Source organism: Schistocerca nitens, chromosome 4 (genome assembly GCF_023898315.1).
Source record: "Schistocerca nitens isolate TAMUIC-IGC-003100 chromosome 4, iqSchNite1.1, whole genome shotgun sequence".
Classification (NCBI taxonomy): Eukaryota; Metazoa; Arthropoda; class Insecta; order Orthoptera; family Acrididae; genus Schistocerca; species Schistocerca nitens.
The window spans coordinates 286,115,167-286,129,681 of NC_064617.1; the positions used below are offsets into that span (position 1 = coordinate 286,115,167).

The following is a 14,515-nucleotide window of genomic DNA, read 5'->3' on the forward strand; positions in this document are numbered from 1 at the left end:
TTAGGTCGGGTGGTAAGAGCAGTAGCGGATATCTTGCTGCCTGCGATAGGTCATGCAACGGTAGGCTTTGTTAGTAGTGGGTATCACGCATGTCGAGACCTTTGACGTTGTGCGTTGCTGTGGCTCGGTGGCTGCCACTGGGTGCCGGTGTTGAGCTCTCGATCAGCGTCAGCATCAGCAACCTGCAACCATTTGGTTTATCATCGTTTTTGTGTCCGATAGGTCATATATGGGATTCACAGTGTAGGAAGATTTTGGCTATAATTTAGTCAGTGGACGAGCTCGTCAGTTTCCCTGCTGTGGCCTGTTGGTCGGCTCTAATAGCAGCTGGTAATTTCCAGCCAACGTTGCTGATATGCAGGGTCTTGCTGACGTTTGTCGCTTGTTGGTGTATGTTAGCTTGCCATAGGTGGTTATGCCCTAGCTAGTAGCGTCTTTGGCCGCTTATGCTTCCACCTATAGTGGTGATTAACCTATGGTGGAGGAATGGCAGAGCATTCTTCAAGAGCCGAAACCAGGGAAGCTGGTGATTTTAGACGCTGGGGTCTAGGCCGAAGTCCACGTTCTAAATCATAGCAAAGGAGTTTCATTGGATTGAGCTCAAGACTGTGGGTCGTGGGGGGTTGGGGGGGGGGGGGCAGACCATTTCAGGAATGTTATTGTCCACAAACCTTCGTCTCACAGATGCTACGTTATGACAGGAAACATTATCATGCTGATACAATCATCTTCTCCGGACTGTTCCTCTCCACACGCAGTATAAAATACTGTAACATCATATCCTTCCGCATTTAGCATCTTCTTAAGCATAATAAGGGGACCATGCCATAACCACAAACAATACCCCCATTCCATAACATCACCTCCTTCGTACATCGGTGTTGGAACTACACATGATACAGCGTATGTAAAATGTGTCCCTCTTTCTTACGGGGAAAAATTCTAAATAATACGAACGCTGTTCATAAATTGTCGTCTGGTCGGTTATTAAAAATAAACAAAAGCTTGTAGCTGTGTGGCGCTCACGTGGATAGAAAAGGAAACTGAACGTCACGTTGTGTTCCTGCCAGTTGCGAGGTACGTCCCGTCATTTGCTTCCTACAAGCAAAAGGAATCATTGCCACCGAGATCAATCGTCGATTGCGTCTTGTGCATTTGGATTGGGGTTATAACTGACCGTGTTGTGAAGGAGTTGGTGCAGAAAACTGAACGCTGGTCTCACAAATGTGCGTCATGAAACTGTTCGAGAAAGACATTCAGATGTGAGTGATGTACTTGTGCAACATGTTGACGAAATTGTGAGTGCGAGACGTGGGTTCTCAATTTCCGAACTTCCTGCAGGTTGTGCCTCAAAGGACAACCCTCTTTAATATTGTCGCAGACGGGTTGAATGACCATAAATTTTGTACATGATGGGCAACAAAATGTTAAGCGATGTTCACAAAATTGAAAAAATGAGTTCGGCCTCAACTGTCCTTCAGTTTTACTGTAAAGAGGGAGTGGAATTGCTGAACAGAATCGAGTCTGTGGCGGGATGTTGGAGCAGTAAGTCAACACTGAGACAAAGAAATAGTCCAAACATTACATACACACTCACTTTCCAAATTAGGCCAAAAAATTCATGCAGACCTACCAAACCGCAAAATTATGGTTGCAGCATTTTGGGATGGCAAAAGAATTTTAAAAACAGATTTCCTGAGAATAATTCGTGCGGATATTGTGACATCACAGGTATATTGTGAGATTCTTATGAAACTGTGGTCAACCCAAACCAAATGGCGCTGTATGATAATCATATAGCGCCAAACTCATAGACTTCTAGACGCAACTAACATTTTTGACAACTTTTGCTCTATTGACATAAAAAAGCTGTCATCTGGCGTATTAAACGGAAATTACAGATATATATCGAAGTATACACTGCGCATGAATGGCTCTGTTACATTATCTGATCTAATACAGGGTTCTGAAAATACGTATATCTAAATATACGCAGTGCAATAGAGGGTTCGGCCGTAGTCACTTATTTTGCTACCATAATACCAAAACACATTTAATGCTTTTAGTATCTCATTTCCTAATCTAATTCCCTCAAATCATCAAATTTGATTCGACTACATTCCATTACCCTTTTTTTACTAATGTTGATGTTCATCCAACATACTCTTTCCAAAGCACTATCCGTTCCATTCAACTACTCTTCAAGCCACTTGCCGTCTCTGACAGAATTACAATGTCATCAGCAAACCTCAAAGGTTTTATTTCTTCTCCCTGATCTGTAATTCCCTTTCCAAATTTCTCCTTGGTTCCCTCTACTGCTTGCTCAATATCTGGATTAAATATCATTTAGGATACGCTACGCCCCTGTTTCACTCATTTCTCGTTCACTGTCTCCGTTTATGTCTTTCAACCTACATAAATGTACTCTTGTTTCTGTAAAAGTGGCAGCTAACCCTTCACTGTCTGTATTTCAACTCTGATCATTTTCAAATTTCAAAGAATGTGGCCCATTCATCACTGTTAAAAGGTATTTTTAAATCTTCATATGCTACGTATAATTGTAGGTTTGTCTTTCTTGTACCTACTTGCACTGGAACCCAAATTGATCTTCCCCGAAGTCGACTTCTATCAGTCGTTAGTATTTTTCCGTCATGATTTATTAAACTGATTATAAGATAATACTCTAATCTGTCAAAAACTGTCTTCATGCCTACTCATAATATGCCGCCCAAAGCGAAGTATTGTGATGGAATGGTATGCCAGTGCACCCACTTGAATGAAACAGCTTTAGCAGTGCACAATTACATTACAAAGCCCTATAAATAAAATAATATTGCGGACGAAGTTTTCACTTTACTTGTGTATTTTATCATTATTATTATTATTATTATGTACAGCTCATGTAGTACGTCTATTGCGGTATTTACTCTCTAAAACGTGTCCGGTTAGATTTAAGAGGCCCTTATCTTGCCAAGAGCGAACAATACGAGTGTAAAACCAAGAACGAAATGTACGGAAGGAAAGGTGTATGATAGGGATGTAGTCCTTCGCTCCTGGTGTTCAGTCTACATTTGGAAGTAAAAGAATCGTTCAAGATTGGAATTTAATTTCGATGTGGAAAGATATCTATGATAAGATTAATTGATGACATTGCTGTCCTCGGTGAAAATATAGAAGAATTACAGGATCTGCTGAACAGAATGAAGAGTCTAATGAGTACAGAATATGCACTGAGGGTCAATCGAGGAAACAAGAACGCAATGAGAAGTAGCAGAAATGAGAACAGCGAGAAACTTAACATCATAATTTCTGATCACGAACTAGATGAAGTTCTGGAGTTCTGCTACCTAGGCAGCAAAAAACCCATGACGGACGGAGCAAGGAGGACATAAAAAGTAGACTATCACGGGCAAAAAGAGCATTCCTGACCAATACAAGTCTAATAGTATCAAATACAGGCCTTAATTTGAGGAAAACATTTCTGTGAATGTACGTTTGGAGTATAACATCATACGGCAGTGAAACGAGGACTGTGGGAAAACCGGGGGTATGGTGTTACAGAAGAATGTTGAAAATTAAGTTGAGTGATAAGGTGAGGAATGAGGGGGTTTGCCGGCCGGTGTGGCCGAGCGGTTCTAGGCGCTTCAGTGTGGAACCACGCGACCGCTACGGTCGCAGGTTCGAATCCTGTCTCAGGCATGGATGTGTGTGATGTCCTTAGGTTAGTTAGGTTTAAATAGTTCTAAGTTCTAGGGGACTGATCACCTCAGATGTTAAGTCCCATAGTGCTCAGAGCCATTTGAACCATTTTTTGAGGAGGTTTCTGCAGAATTGGCGAGGAAAGGAATATATGGAACAACACTGACAAGAAGAGGGGACAGGATGACAGAATATATGTTAAGACATCAGGGAATATCTTCCAAGGTACTAGAGGGAACTGTAGAGGGTGATAATCGTAGAAGAAGACAGAGATTGGGATACATCCAGCACGTAATTGAGGAAGTAGAGTGCACGTGCTACTCTGAGACGAGACGTTTGGCACAGAAGAGAAATTCGTTCCAGGCCGCATCAACTAGTGAAAAGACTGATTACTCAAAAAAAAAAAATGCCTGGTCAAAGAAATTAAAAATTAGTAACATGTACCAAGTTAACAACTCTGCCATCTCTGATCCAGGACTATACGTGGCAAAACTTTGAAAATTCTGTTTCAGGACTCCAGCCCTAGTTTTCAAGCTTGAACTTATTTTCTCTCTCTCTCTCTCTCTCTCTCACACACACACACTCTTCCTCTCCCTCCCTCCCTCCCTCTTTCTCTCTCTCTCTTCTCCCTCCCTCCTTCTCTGTCCCCCCCCCCCTCTGTCTCTCTCTCTCTCTCTCTGTGTGTATGTGTGTGTGTGTTTGTTTTTGTGTGTCATCAAATGGTGCTGACACACGTTTATTTTGTCACGACCGGGTTCATTCAAAAGAACATCGGGTTCGATCGTACAGACACACCGCCAACGGCCTGGCAGCAGCAGGATGATCGGTGAGCACAGGAAACTTGGCATTGTGTGTATGGTATGTTTGTGTACATAGCATGCCAAGTTTCTTGTGCTCACCGATCATCCTGCTGCTGCCATGCGGTTGACGGTGTGTTGAAATGATCGTCATGTTCTAGATATTGCCTTTACCGTTACGTAACCTGTTGATGTTCTTTTGAGCGAAACCGATGGTAACATAATATATGTGAGCAAATGGTTCGTAGGGAATCGTTAAATCTCCTCAGTAGCTCAGTCGGCAACTGCCATGCTACAAGTTCAAAAGCTCTCCCTAAGAACGACGATTTTTTTTCTGTCAACTATCAGTTCTTTCACCACTGGGCTGCCAGTGATTTGTTAATGTGAAAAATGCCGAATTTCACAGTGATTCGGAGTTCAGGCTAAGCTCTAGGGTCCTCTGTATCTGGCTATATAAGTGAATTCAAAGGCCGGAGAAAAGCTTCGGTATTTCACACCTAATAGAGCTGAACTTCTATCGCCCGCATCTCGCGGTCGTGCGGTAGCGTTCTCGCTTCCCACGCCCGGGTTCCCGGGTTCGATTCCCGGCGGGGTCAGGGATTTTCTCTGCCTCGTGATGGCTGGGTGTTGTGTGCTGTCCTTAGGTTAGTTAGGTTTAAGTAGTTGTAAGTTCTAGGGGACTTATGACCACAGCAGTTGAGTCCCATAGTGCTCAGAGCCATTTGAACCATTTTGAACTTCTATCAAACCAACCTCAGAGTTGAGAACAGTTTTACTTTCTTAAAAATTCTCATACGATATTTTTAACTCGAGTGATGAAAAATATCGCTGTCAACCATAAAACCAATGTTTCTACATCATCGTTGTCGTCATCGTTGTTGTTATCATCATCGAGGCCTGTAACGTTTTATGTCGCTCTTGTAAACATTAATATGGAATTATTTTGTTTGTCAGGGCTTGCGGTCTTCAACATTTAATGAGTGTGAAGCGCTGTTATCATACTCAGAAAGAGTTGTGCGGTGACAGGTTGACTCAAGATGTATTTTTGGCCAAAACGTGTCCTAAGCTAGTTCACCCAACTGACAGTTGCCTAAAAACTACTAAGACAGGCAACCTGAAAATAGTCGGAACGAAGCATTCTGCTTGATGACATTACAGCACTCCTTAGCTGTAAAAACTGCCGGCCGGAGTGGCCGTGCCGTTCTAGGCGCTACAGTCTAGAGCCGAGCGACCGCTACGGTCGCAGGTTCGAATCCTGCCTCGGGCATGGATGTGTGTGATGTCCTTAGGTTAGTTAATTAGTTCTAAGTTCTAGGCGACTGATGACCTAAGAAGTTAAGTCGCATAGTGCTTAGAGAGAGAGCTGTAAAAACTCTTGCTCAATACTGTGAGACAATGAGTAAACTGCCAGTGAAATTATGTAGCCACTGTTCCAAGAATAAATTTATATGTTTGTATTTCCTTTTGTTCACACGCACAAAACAGTACAAGCTCATATAAACTGTATTTTTTCCTCGTTATCTGGGCACAGTTCAGATTCTGAATTTTAGCAAAGTTTCGTAATTTCAATCCCTGTTTATATGAGACATCGACCTGTCTAGTCAGTAATACTTTTGCTCGCCTAAAAACTGGAAAGTATAATGGCCCATTTGCCACGCAGATTTTCGTTACGGGCGGCTTACAAAAACTTACGAAATCGAAACGCATGAGACAGTACCACCATTTAGTCTTTTGTAATATCCTAACACTCGCAAGAAAGTTCATATTTATGAAATGAGAATTAGTTAGGAGCTCAGTTTTTCAGCACTCAGCCATCCGAGACTCACGGTTATCAATCGGAAGTGAACAACGCATATAGCTACTCCTGCAGACCGATCATGGTGATCTAACCGCGTTGCTTTTATTCTCGTGATGCGGACGGCAGACATAATACTCGATTTGTAACCGCAAGCACTTCCAACCGTGTGCTCAAATTACACCCTATCGTAACAATGAATCTCAAATATGAAACTTCCTGGCAGATTAAAACTGTGTGCCCGACCGAGACTCGAACTCGGGACCTTTGCCTTTCGCGGGCAAGTGCTCTACCATCTGAGCTACCGAAGCACGACTCACGCCCAGTACTCACAGCTTTACTTCTGCCAGTATCTCGTCTCCTCCCTTCCAAACTTTACAGAAGCTATCTGAGCTACCGAAGCACGACTCACGCCCGGTACTCACAGCTTTACTTCTGCCAGTATCTCGTCTCCTACCTTCCAAACTTTACAGAAGCTCTTCTGTAAAGTTTGGAAGGTAGGAGACGAGGTACTGGCAGAAGTAAAGCTGTGAGTACCGGGCGTGAGTCGTGCTTCGGTAGCTGTAGCGGTGGCTCACATCTCACCATCGCTTGCCCATATGCGAACCTTCTTTGTGGAACACAGTTATGTACATATGGACCTACCAACTACCAGGACGGCAACGACACGTGATATATATCACATCTTGACTCGACGACGGCCGAACAATGCCGTAGAGCGCCGCCAACCAACGGTTACGTGGTCAGTGGTATGGCGTACAGTGCACCACCCACACCTTGATACGGGACCGCGCGCACTGTGGTATCAGGTGGTCAATGGGAAATACGTGACTCGTTCCAGGTTGCATACAATTCATATGGCGGACGAGCCACTGTGTCCGCAGTGCAATGTTATCGACACTGAGGAGCATCGCCTGATATGCGGTCCTTCGGCGGACGTATGGTGTTTGGTCAAAAAAATGATCGCCTTCCTCCTTCGGGTGGGGCCGCAAACAATAGAACCACGCACGCTACTTCTCCCAGATAGGACGTATTATCCCCGAACGAAGACAAACGTAGTGACTTGGATTCGAGGTTTGACTGTGCGTTATCTTTTCCGAGACGGCAGTAAGAATGTGCTTGACTTTTGGGCCTTACTACAGGAACATCACTCACAGCTTATGAGACATCCGAGATATCGATCATATTACGCAATTTTTTTAGGGAGTGCCTTGCTTGATCCCCCACCCAGTTGGGGTGTCCCGGGTAGGAGAATGTAATTATTGTCTATAAGTATCAGAACAAGAAAGGACCAGGACAGTGGAGAGGATCCACAAACACACGTGAAGACGTACCTGACACCAACGCGAGGTATGACGGGATTAGCGAGGTACGCACCTAAAAGAGGAACGTAGAACGTTATTGTTTTGTACTGACAGAAGCAGGATATTTTATTTTATTTTTTTCACTATTATGTAAAAAAAGTCCACTTATTTACGTTTCCCAGAAAAATTTTATTTTATAAAGTCATCGTCTTATATATTTAAAGAAAAAGTGCTAGAAGCAGTTTATGTTTGTTATTGTTACACACACAAAAAAAAAGTGGGCAGCGTGACGGATTGCCGTCCTACGGACCCCGGTTCGATTCCCGGCTGCGTCGGGTATTTCCTTCGCTCAGGGCCTGGGTTTTGTGTTGTCTTCATCATTTCATTCCCATCCGTCGCGCAGATCACCCCATGTGGCCTCGTATGCAATAAGACCAGCACCAAAGCCCGCAAGGGGCCTCCCGGGAAAAAAAAAAAAAAAAAAAAAAAAAAAGGATGGTAGAGCACTTGCCCGCGAAAGGCAAAGGTCCCGAGTTCGAGTCTCGGTCGGGCACACAGTTTTAATCTGCCAGGAAGTTTCATATCAGCGCACACTCCGCTGCAGAGTGAAAATCTCATTCTGGAATCTCAAATATGTCTCCCAATTTGCATTCTATTTCCATCTAGATTTTTTCTGTAATAGATTATTGTTTATAGAAGATCATTTCTAAATTTGGATCTTCTGTTTAAATATGTCTTGTATAATTTTTCAAATAGAGTTCTTATTCGTCCATGTCCTCTTAACTCGTCGCTTTCTCATCACTGTACCACTTAATATTACTTTGATTCTACTAAACATTGGTACATTTTTATTAAGTCAACAAGAATATGGTGCTGAAATTCCTAAGTTCTTAATTACCTATAAGGGATGGATAATCTAGAACATTTTAGTTCATCCTAGGTCAAAATTCACACTTACCAGAAAATCTCGGAAAATACTAACCGTAGCACAACAGACATTTCAGTATGAAGTTTTTATGCTACAATACATCTGCCACCAAAATTTCAATCTTGTAGCTTTAAAATTCAGCACTCAAACCCAGGATCAGGTACCTTTAAAATGTCTCTGAACAGTTTTAGTTACTATTTGAATGATTTAAATTATCAGATCACTGTTGCTCGCTTAACACCACCCAGAACTCAGGTGTAGGTTATTGTAAGGTTGTAAGTACTGGTGCGATATAATGGAGGATCACAGGGTTCAGTCTTATCCCCTGTACTTTTCAACGTTTATACATATGTCATACCTGAAAGCAACACAAAGAAGTTTGGACATGCTGACGGTTCAGCAAAAAGACTTCAGGAGTATTGTAAACAAACTACATAAATATTTCACCATGTGGAGGCCCATGCAATCTTTCCAAAAACGAAGTCAACAGTTTATACTTAAACGACAGCGTAGTAGACTATAAACTGGAGGTCTCTATGAACGACACAGTGCTTCCCTACCAGAGCTACCCAAATATCTTGCAATGGCTGTTAACAAAATACTGTCTTTCAAGAAACACCTCTACAAAGGGTACTTCCAGATTAAGCACAAGAAAAAATTTTATCCAGAAACTGCTGTACTAACTGGCCAATGGCAGCTAATATGTTTAGAACTTCGGCACTCATTTTAGTGTATTTTAGGGCTGAATATTTGGCTACGGTGTAGTTGAGCAGTCCACATGTAAATAAGATAGACACTCAGCTCATTACAACAACAAGAATCCATGACAACTAGTCACTATACTGGCTTCCAACACTCCATCACATAGCCGCTCCTCTGTTAACAAGAAAAGGAGACCTGTTTAAAGAATATTCCAAAGTAACGAACAATCCCACTCTTCGAGATGTCTCTGGGTTGACAACAAACCGACTTCGTTCCAAAAATCCCCACTTACGACTGGTCCAACAGCTTGCTCGTAGCAGCTTCACTACTGACAGCAAATGGTGTGAAACCTGGACTACGAATGCTCCACCAGAAGTGCAGCATGATATTCTCCCCTTACAGAGACCCAAGGGCTTTGAAATCCCACAGCAAGAGTGGAAGAATGTAAATCACACTCGAACAGAACACGGAGTGTATGCATATAACCTGAGCAAATGGGGTGAGCAATCCAGCCCAAGCTGTAATTGTCAAGCACCGAAACAGACCAACCGGCACATTGATGAGGTATAAACTGAGACCCTCCGTCGATTATCCAAACGGCTTTTTCGTGAGTAACCCATCACGTCTTGACTACATAATGAGGCTTGGCATTAGCATATACTAGTAACAACTCTTTTTACTGTATTATCTGTATTTATGCCTATTTCGATATTGTTGACTGTACAGAGTGTCTGTAAATGTATATGTTGATTAAAAATTTTATTGGATACAGTAAATGAAATGCGTTACACCACATATACTTTTGTCTACTCATTAAGTTTTCAACCTTACATAAACAGTTAATACAGGTAATACACTTCAACATAAAAACACTTCAGCATGTGCATACCCGATAATAACCAAAATATCAAGCCGGTATTCAATCTCTTGCTACACATTGTGCAACATGTCTTGTGTGATTGGGCCAATGGCATCTCTGATATGTTGTTGCAATGTCAGAATATCAGGAACAATTGTTTTGTACACAGTATCTTTCACGTACCCCTGAAGAAAGAAATCTTTGGGGGTAATGTCAGGTGATGTCGGGGGTCATGGAATTGGACCATCTCTGCTAATCCAGCTGTTGGGAAAGGTTTCATTAAGAAAACCGCGGACTTCTAGAGCCCAATGAGGGAGAACACCATGTTGCTGAAAGATGATATCGTCATGCATATCCTGTAGCTGGGGAATGGCATAATTTACCAACATGTCTAGGTAAACATATTCACTTACACTGCTTTCAAGGTAGAAAAATGGGCCAGTCCTTGATCATACATTAACCCACAACCATATTATCCTTTGGACTATCCTGAATGTGTTCTCTTAAGACATGAGGATTTTCTGCTCACCAGAGCCAGACATTATGGCTGTTAACTGAGCCACAATCATTAAATGTTGACTCATCGTAAAAACACACACGCTCCAAGGCATCATCGTCCTCATCCAAATGGTTCAGCGAGTGAAAATTGTTCACGTTTTGGGCGACCATCTGGTAAGACGGGAAACATTTTATGCATTGCAATATTTGGCACGTGAAGCCCCCACGAAGCTTGTCTAATCGATTTCTGTGGCGAGCTCGTGAATGTGGTTTGAACTACCTACACATCCTCCGAAATCGATGGTCAGCCTCTGCTTTTCCATTTGTACCTACACTGTAGCTAAAAAAGCTTCCATCCATGTTCTGATTAACTCGACATCAGGTGCTTTCTTTCCATAATTTGACACGAAGTTTCACTGCACAGTAATCAGTGATTTGGGTTCTGCTAGCCACTCAACACACTAAGCTTTGTCCTGGTGGTGGGGAGATGGGGAGGGGGGGCAGCCATTTCTCACACAGCAATCCTTGCGGGGAAAATGTTGAATGAGACACAGCTGCACAGAAACTTGATGGCTTCCCTAGTAGACGCAGAAGTGCCTCAACACGATGTGGCATGGACTCGACTAATGTCTGGAATAGTGCTGGGCGGAACGGACACCATGAATCCTGCAAGGCTGTCCATGAATCTGTAAGAGTGCGAGGGGGTGGAGATTTCTCCTGAACAGCACGTTCCAAGGCACCCCAGATATGCTCAATAATGTTCATGTCTGGGGAGTTTGGTGGCCAGCAGAAGTGTTTAAACTCGGAAGACTGTTCCTGGAGCCACTCTGTAGCAATTCTGGACGTATGGGGTGTCACATTGTTCTGCTGGAATTGCCCAGTGGACATGAATGGATGCAGATGATCAGACAGGATGCTTATGTACATGTCTCCTTTGAGAGTCGTATCTAGACGTATCAGAGGTCTCACCCATATCACTCCAACTGTACGCGCGCCACACCATTACAGAGCCTCAGCCACCTTGAACAGTTCCCTGCTGACATGCAGGGTCCACGGATTCGTGAGGTTGTCTCTATACCCGTACACGTCCATCCGCTCGACACAAGTTGAAACGAGTCTCGTCCGACCAGGCAACATGTTTCTGGTCATCGTCAGTCTGATGTCGGTGTTGACTGGCCCAGGCGAGGCGTAAAGCTTTGTGTCATGCAGTCATCAAGTGTACACGAGTGGGCCTTCGTCTCCGAAAGCCCATATCGATGATGTGTCGTTGACTACTTCGCACGCTGACATTTGTTGATGCCTCAGCAGTTTGCGGAAGAACTGCACTTCTGTCACGTTGACCAATTCTCTTCAGTCGTCGTTGGTCCCATTCTTGCAGGATCTTTTTCCGGCCGCAACGATGTCGGAGATTCGATGTTTTACTGGATTCCTGATATTCATGGCACACTCATGAAATGGTCGTTATGCTGTGTCCCATCACTCGTGCTCCGACTACAACACGACGTTCAAACTCACTTAAATCGTGATAACCTGCGATTGTAGCAGCAGTAACCGATCTAACAACTCCACCAGGCTGTCGTATACTGGCATTGCCAACCGCAGCGCCGTATTCGGCCTTTTTACATATCTCTGCATTTGAATATTTGTGCCTATACCTTTTTTTTTGGTTCTTCAATATAAAATTAATATTTAATCTTGAAATGATGGTAAACATTTATGGAGAGTCTATGTTTCATGTTTAGTGCCATATGCTAGCGTCTGTGTGGCGGTGTTGTGCAGATCGGGCCGGCAGAGGGCGACCAGTCCCGCGTGACCATCGAGCGGGACGGCGAGGAGGCGGCCAGCTTCCTGGTGCCGGCGCTGGGGCAGCGCTGGTCCAAGCTGTCGTTCCGCGTCGCCCCGGGCAACGTGACGCTCTTCCTCAACTGCAAGCAGCACGGCGAGCCCGTGGCGGCCGGCGGCGCGGGAGGGCCGCTGCCCCTGCCGCAGGGCTCCACGCTGCGCCTCGGAGGGCCCAAAGCCTTCACGGTGAGTCACCCGCCCGGGCAGTAGTGGAGCAGTGACAGTTCTGGCGAAGCGGAGCCGCATTAAAGCCAGCGACACACTTCTTATGGCACTGCACTTCACTTCACCATCTCTATTACAAACGACAAGAAAAATGAAGACAGCCCACTATGTCAAAATCAAAATGAAACCTTTCTTTCAAACTTCAATAAGGTTTTACAGCTACCACAAACTTGTAAATGAAATCACCCTACCACATTGGCTGTTGTTGGGTTTGTTAAAACAACCAAATACTTTGCAGTTGTTGTAGTGTAGTGTCAGCTGTGTATCCATTTTCAAGTAACAATGTGCTATAACACATCAGATTTACATATTTGGATTCCGGCTGAAGTGTACCTGAGGTGACACAACAGTAAAATATTTTAACTATCTGCCACTTAGGAGTGGTAAGAGGCTACTGCCAATGTACATAGACATCTAAGTTGCCAACACCCCATGTTTCTTACAGGCTGTGAGATTTCACTGTAGGTAGTCAGTACCGTTTACACTTTTAACTGGCCAGTCTCCCTACAGTTATAGCATTCTGTGATTTGAAGAACACTTTCACTGTAACTCAGATACGTCCATTAAATGGATTGTACTACATAAGTTTGAGAGACGGCTACACAGTCAAAATAGCACAATAGTGAATGCCAAGTAGAGGGACACTTTAATGCAACAAATAATAGCTAGTGTAGCAATATGTTTCCTTCAAGATATTTGACATATTGACTCATTTTTGACTCAAATGATTTATACATTTATATTCAAAATGTACCCATTTCACAATGAAGAGTTGTAACTCAACACTATAGTACACTATTGGCCATTAAATTTGCTACACTAAGAAGAAATGCAGCTGATAAATGGGTATTCGTTGGACAAATATATTATACTAGAACTGACATGTGATTACATTTTCACGCAATTTGGGTGCATAGATCCTGAGAAATCAGTACCCAGAACAACCACCTCTGGCCGTAATAATGGCCTTGATACGACTGGGCATTGATTCAAACAGAGCTTGGATGGCGTGTACAGGTACAGCTGCCCATGCAGCTTCGACACGATACCACAGTTCATCAAGAGTGTAGTGACTGGCGTATTGTGACGAGCCAGTTGCTCAGCCACCATTGACCAATCGTTTTCAATTGGTGAGAGATCTGGAGAACGTGCTGGCCAGGGCAGCAGTCGAAGAACATTTTCTGTATCCAAAAAGGCCCGTACAGCACCTGCAACATGCGGTCGTGCAATATCATGCTGAAATGTAGGGTTTCGCAGGGATCGAATGATGGGTACAGCCATGGGTCGTAACACATCTGAAATGTAACGTTCACTGTTCAAACTGCCGTCAATGCGAACAAGAGGTGACCGAGACGTGTAACCAATGGCACCCCATACCATCACGCCGGGTGATACGCCAGTATGGCGATGAATACACGCTTCCAATGTGCGTTCACCACGATGTCGCCAAACACGAATGCGACCAGTATGGGTTCACCCGAAAAAATGACGTTTTGCCATTCGTTCACCCAGGTTCACCGTCGAGTAAACCGTCGCAGGCGCTCGTGTCTGTGATGCAGCGTCAAGGGTAACCGCAGCCATGGTCTCCGAGGTGATAGTCCATGCTGCTGCAAACGTCGTCGAACTGTTCGTGCAGATGGTTGTTGTCTTGCAAACGTCCTCATCTGTTGACTCAGGGTTCGAGACGTGGCTGCACGATCCTTTACAGCCATGCGGATAAGATGCCTGTCATCTCGACTGCTAGTGATACGAGGCCGTTGTGATCCAGCACGGCGTTCGACCAACGCGAGCAGCAATGTCGCGATACGATAAACCGCAATCGCGATAGACTACAATCCGACCTTTATCAAAGTCGGAAACGTGATG

General features: G+C 43.9%; 1 protein-coding gene across 3 annotated transcripts in view; it reads left to right on the forward strand.

The window, feature by feature from the left end:
• LOC126251885 (collagen alpha-1(XVIII) chain-like) overlaps nucleotides 1-14,515 on the forward strand; it is a 733,026-nt gene that overhangs the window by 480,176 nt on the left and 238,335 nt on the right. For all 3 annotated transcript variants that reach the window (XM_049952585.1, XM_049952587.1, XM_049952586.1), the window contains exon 5: nucleotides 12,362-12,610. In XM_049952585.1, coding sequence (XP_049808542.1) covers nucleotides 12,362-12,610 — 249 coding nt within the window. The remainder of the gene's footprint in view (nucleotides 1-12,361; nucleotides 12,611-14,515) is intronic.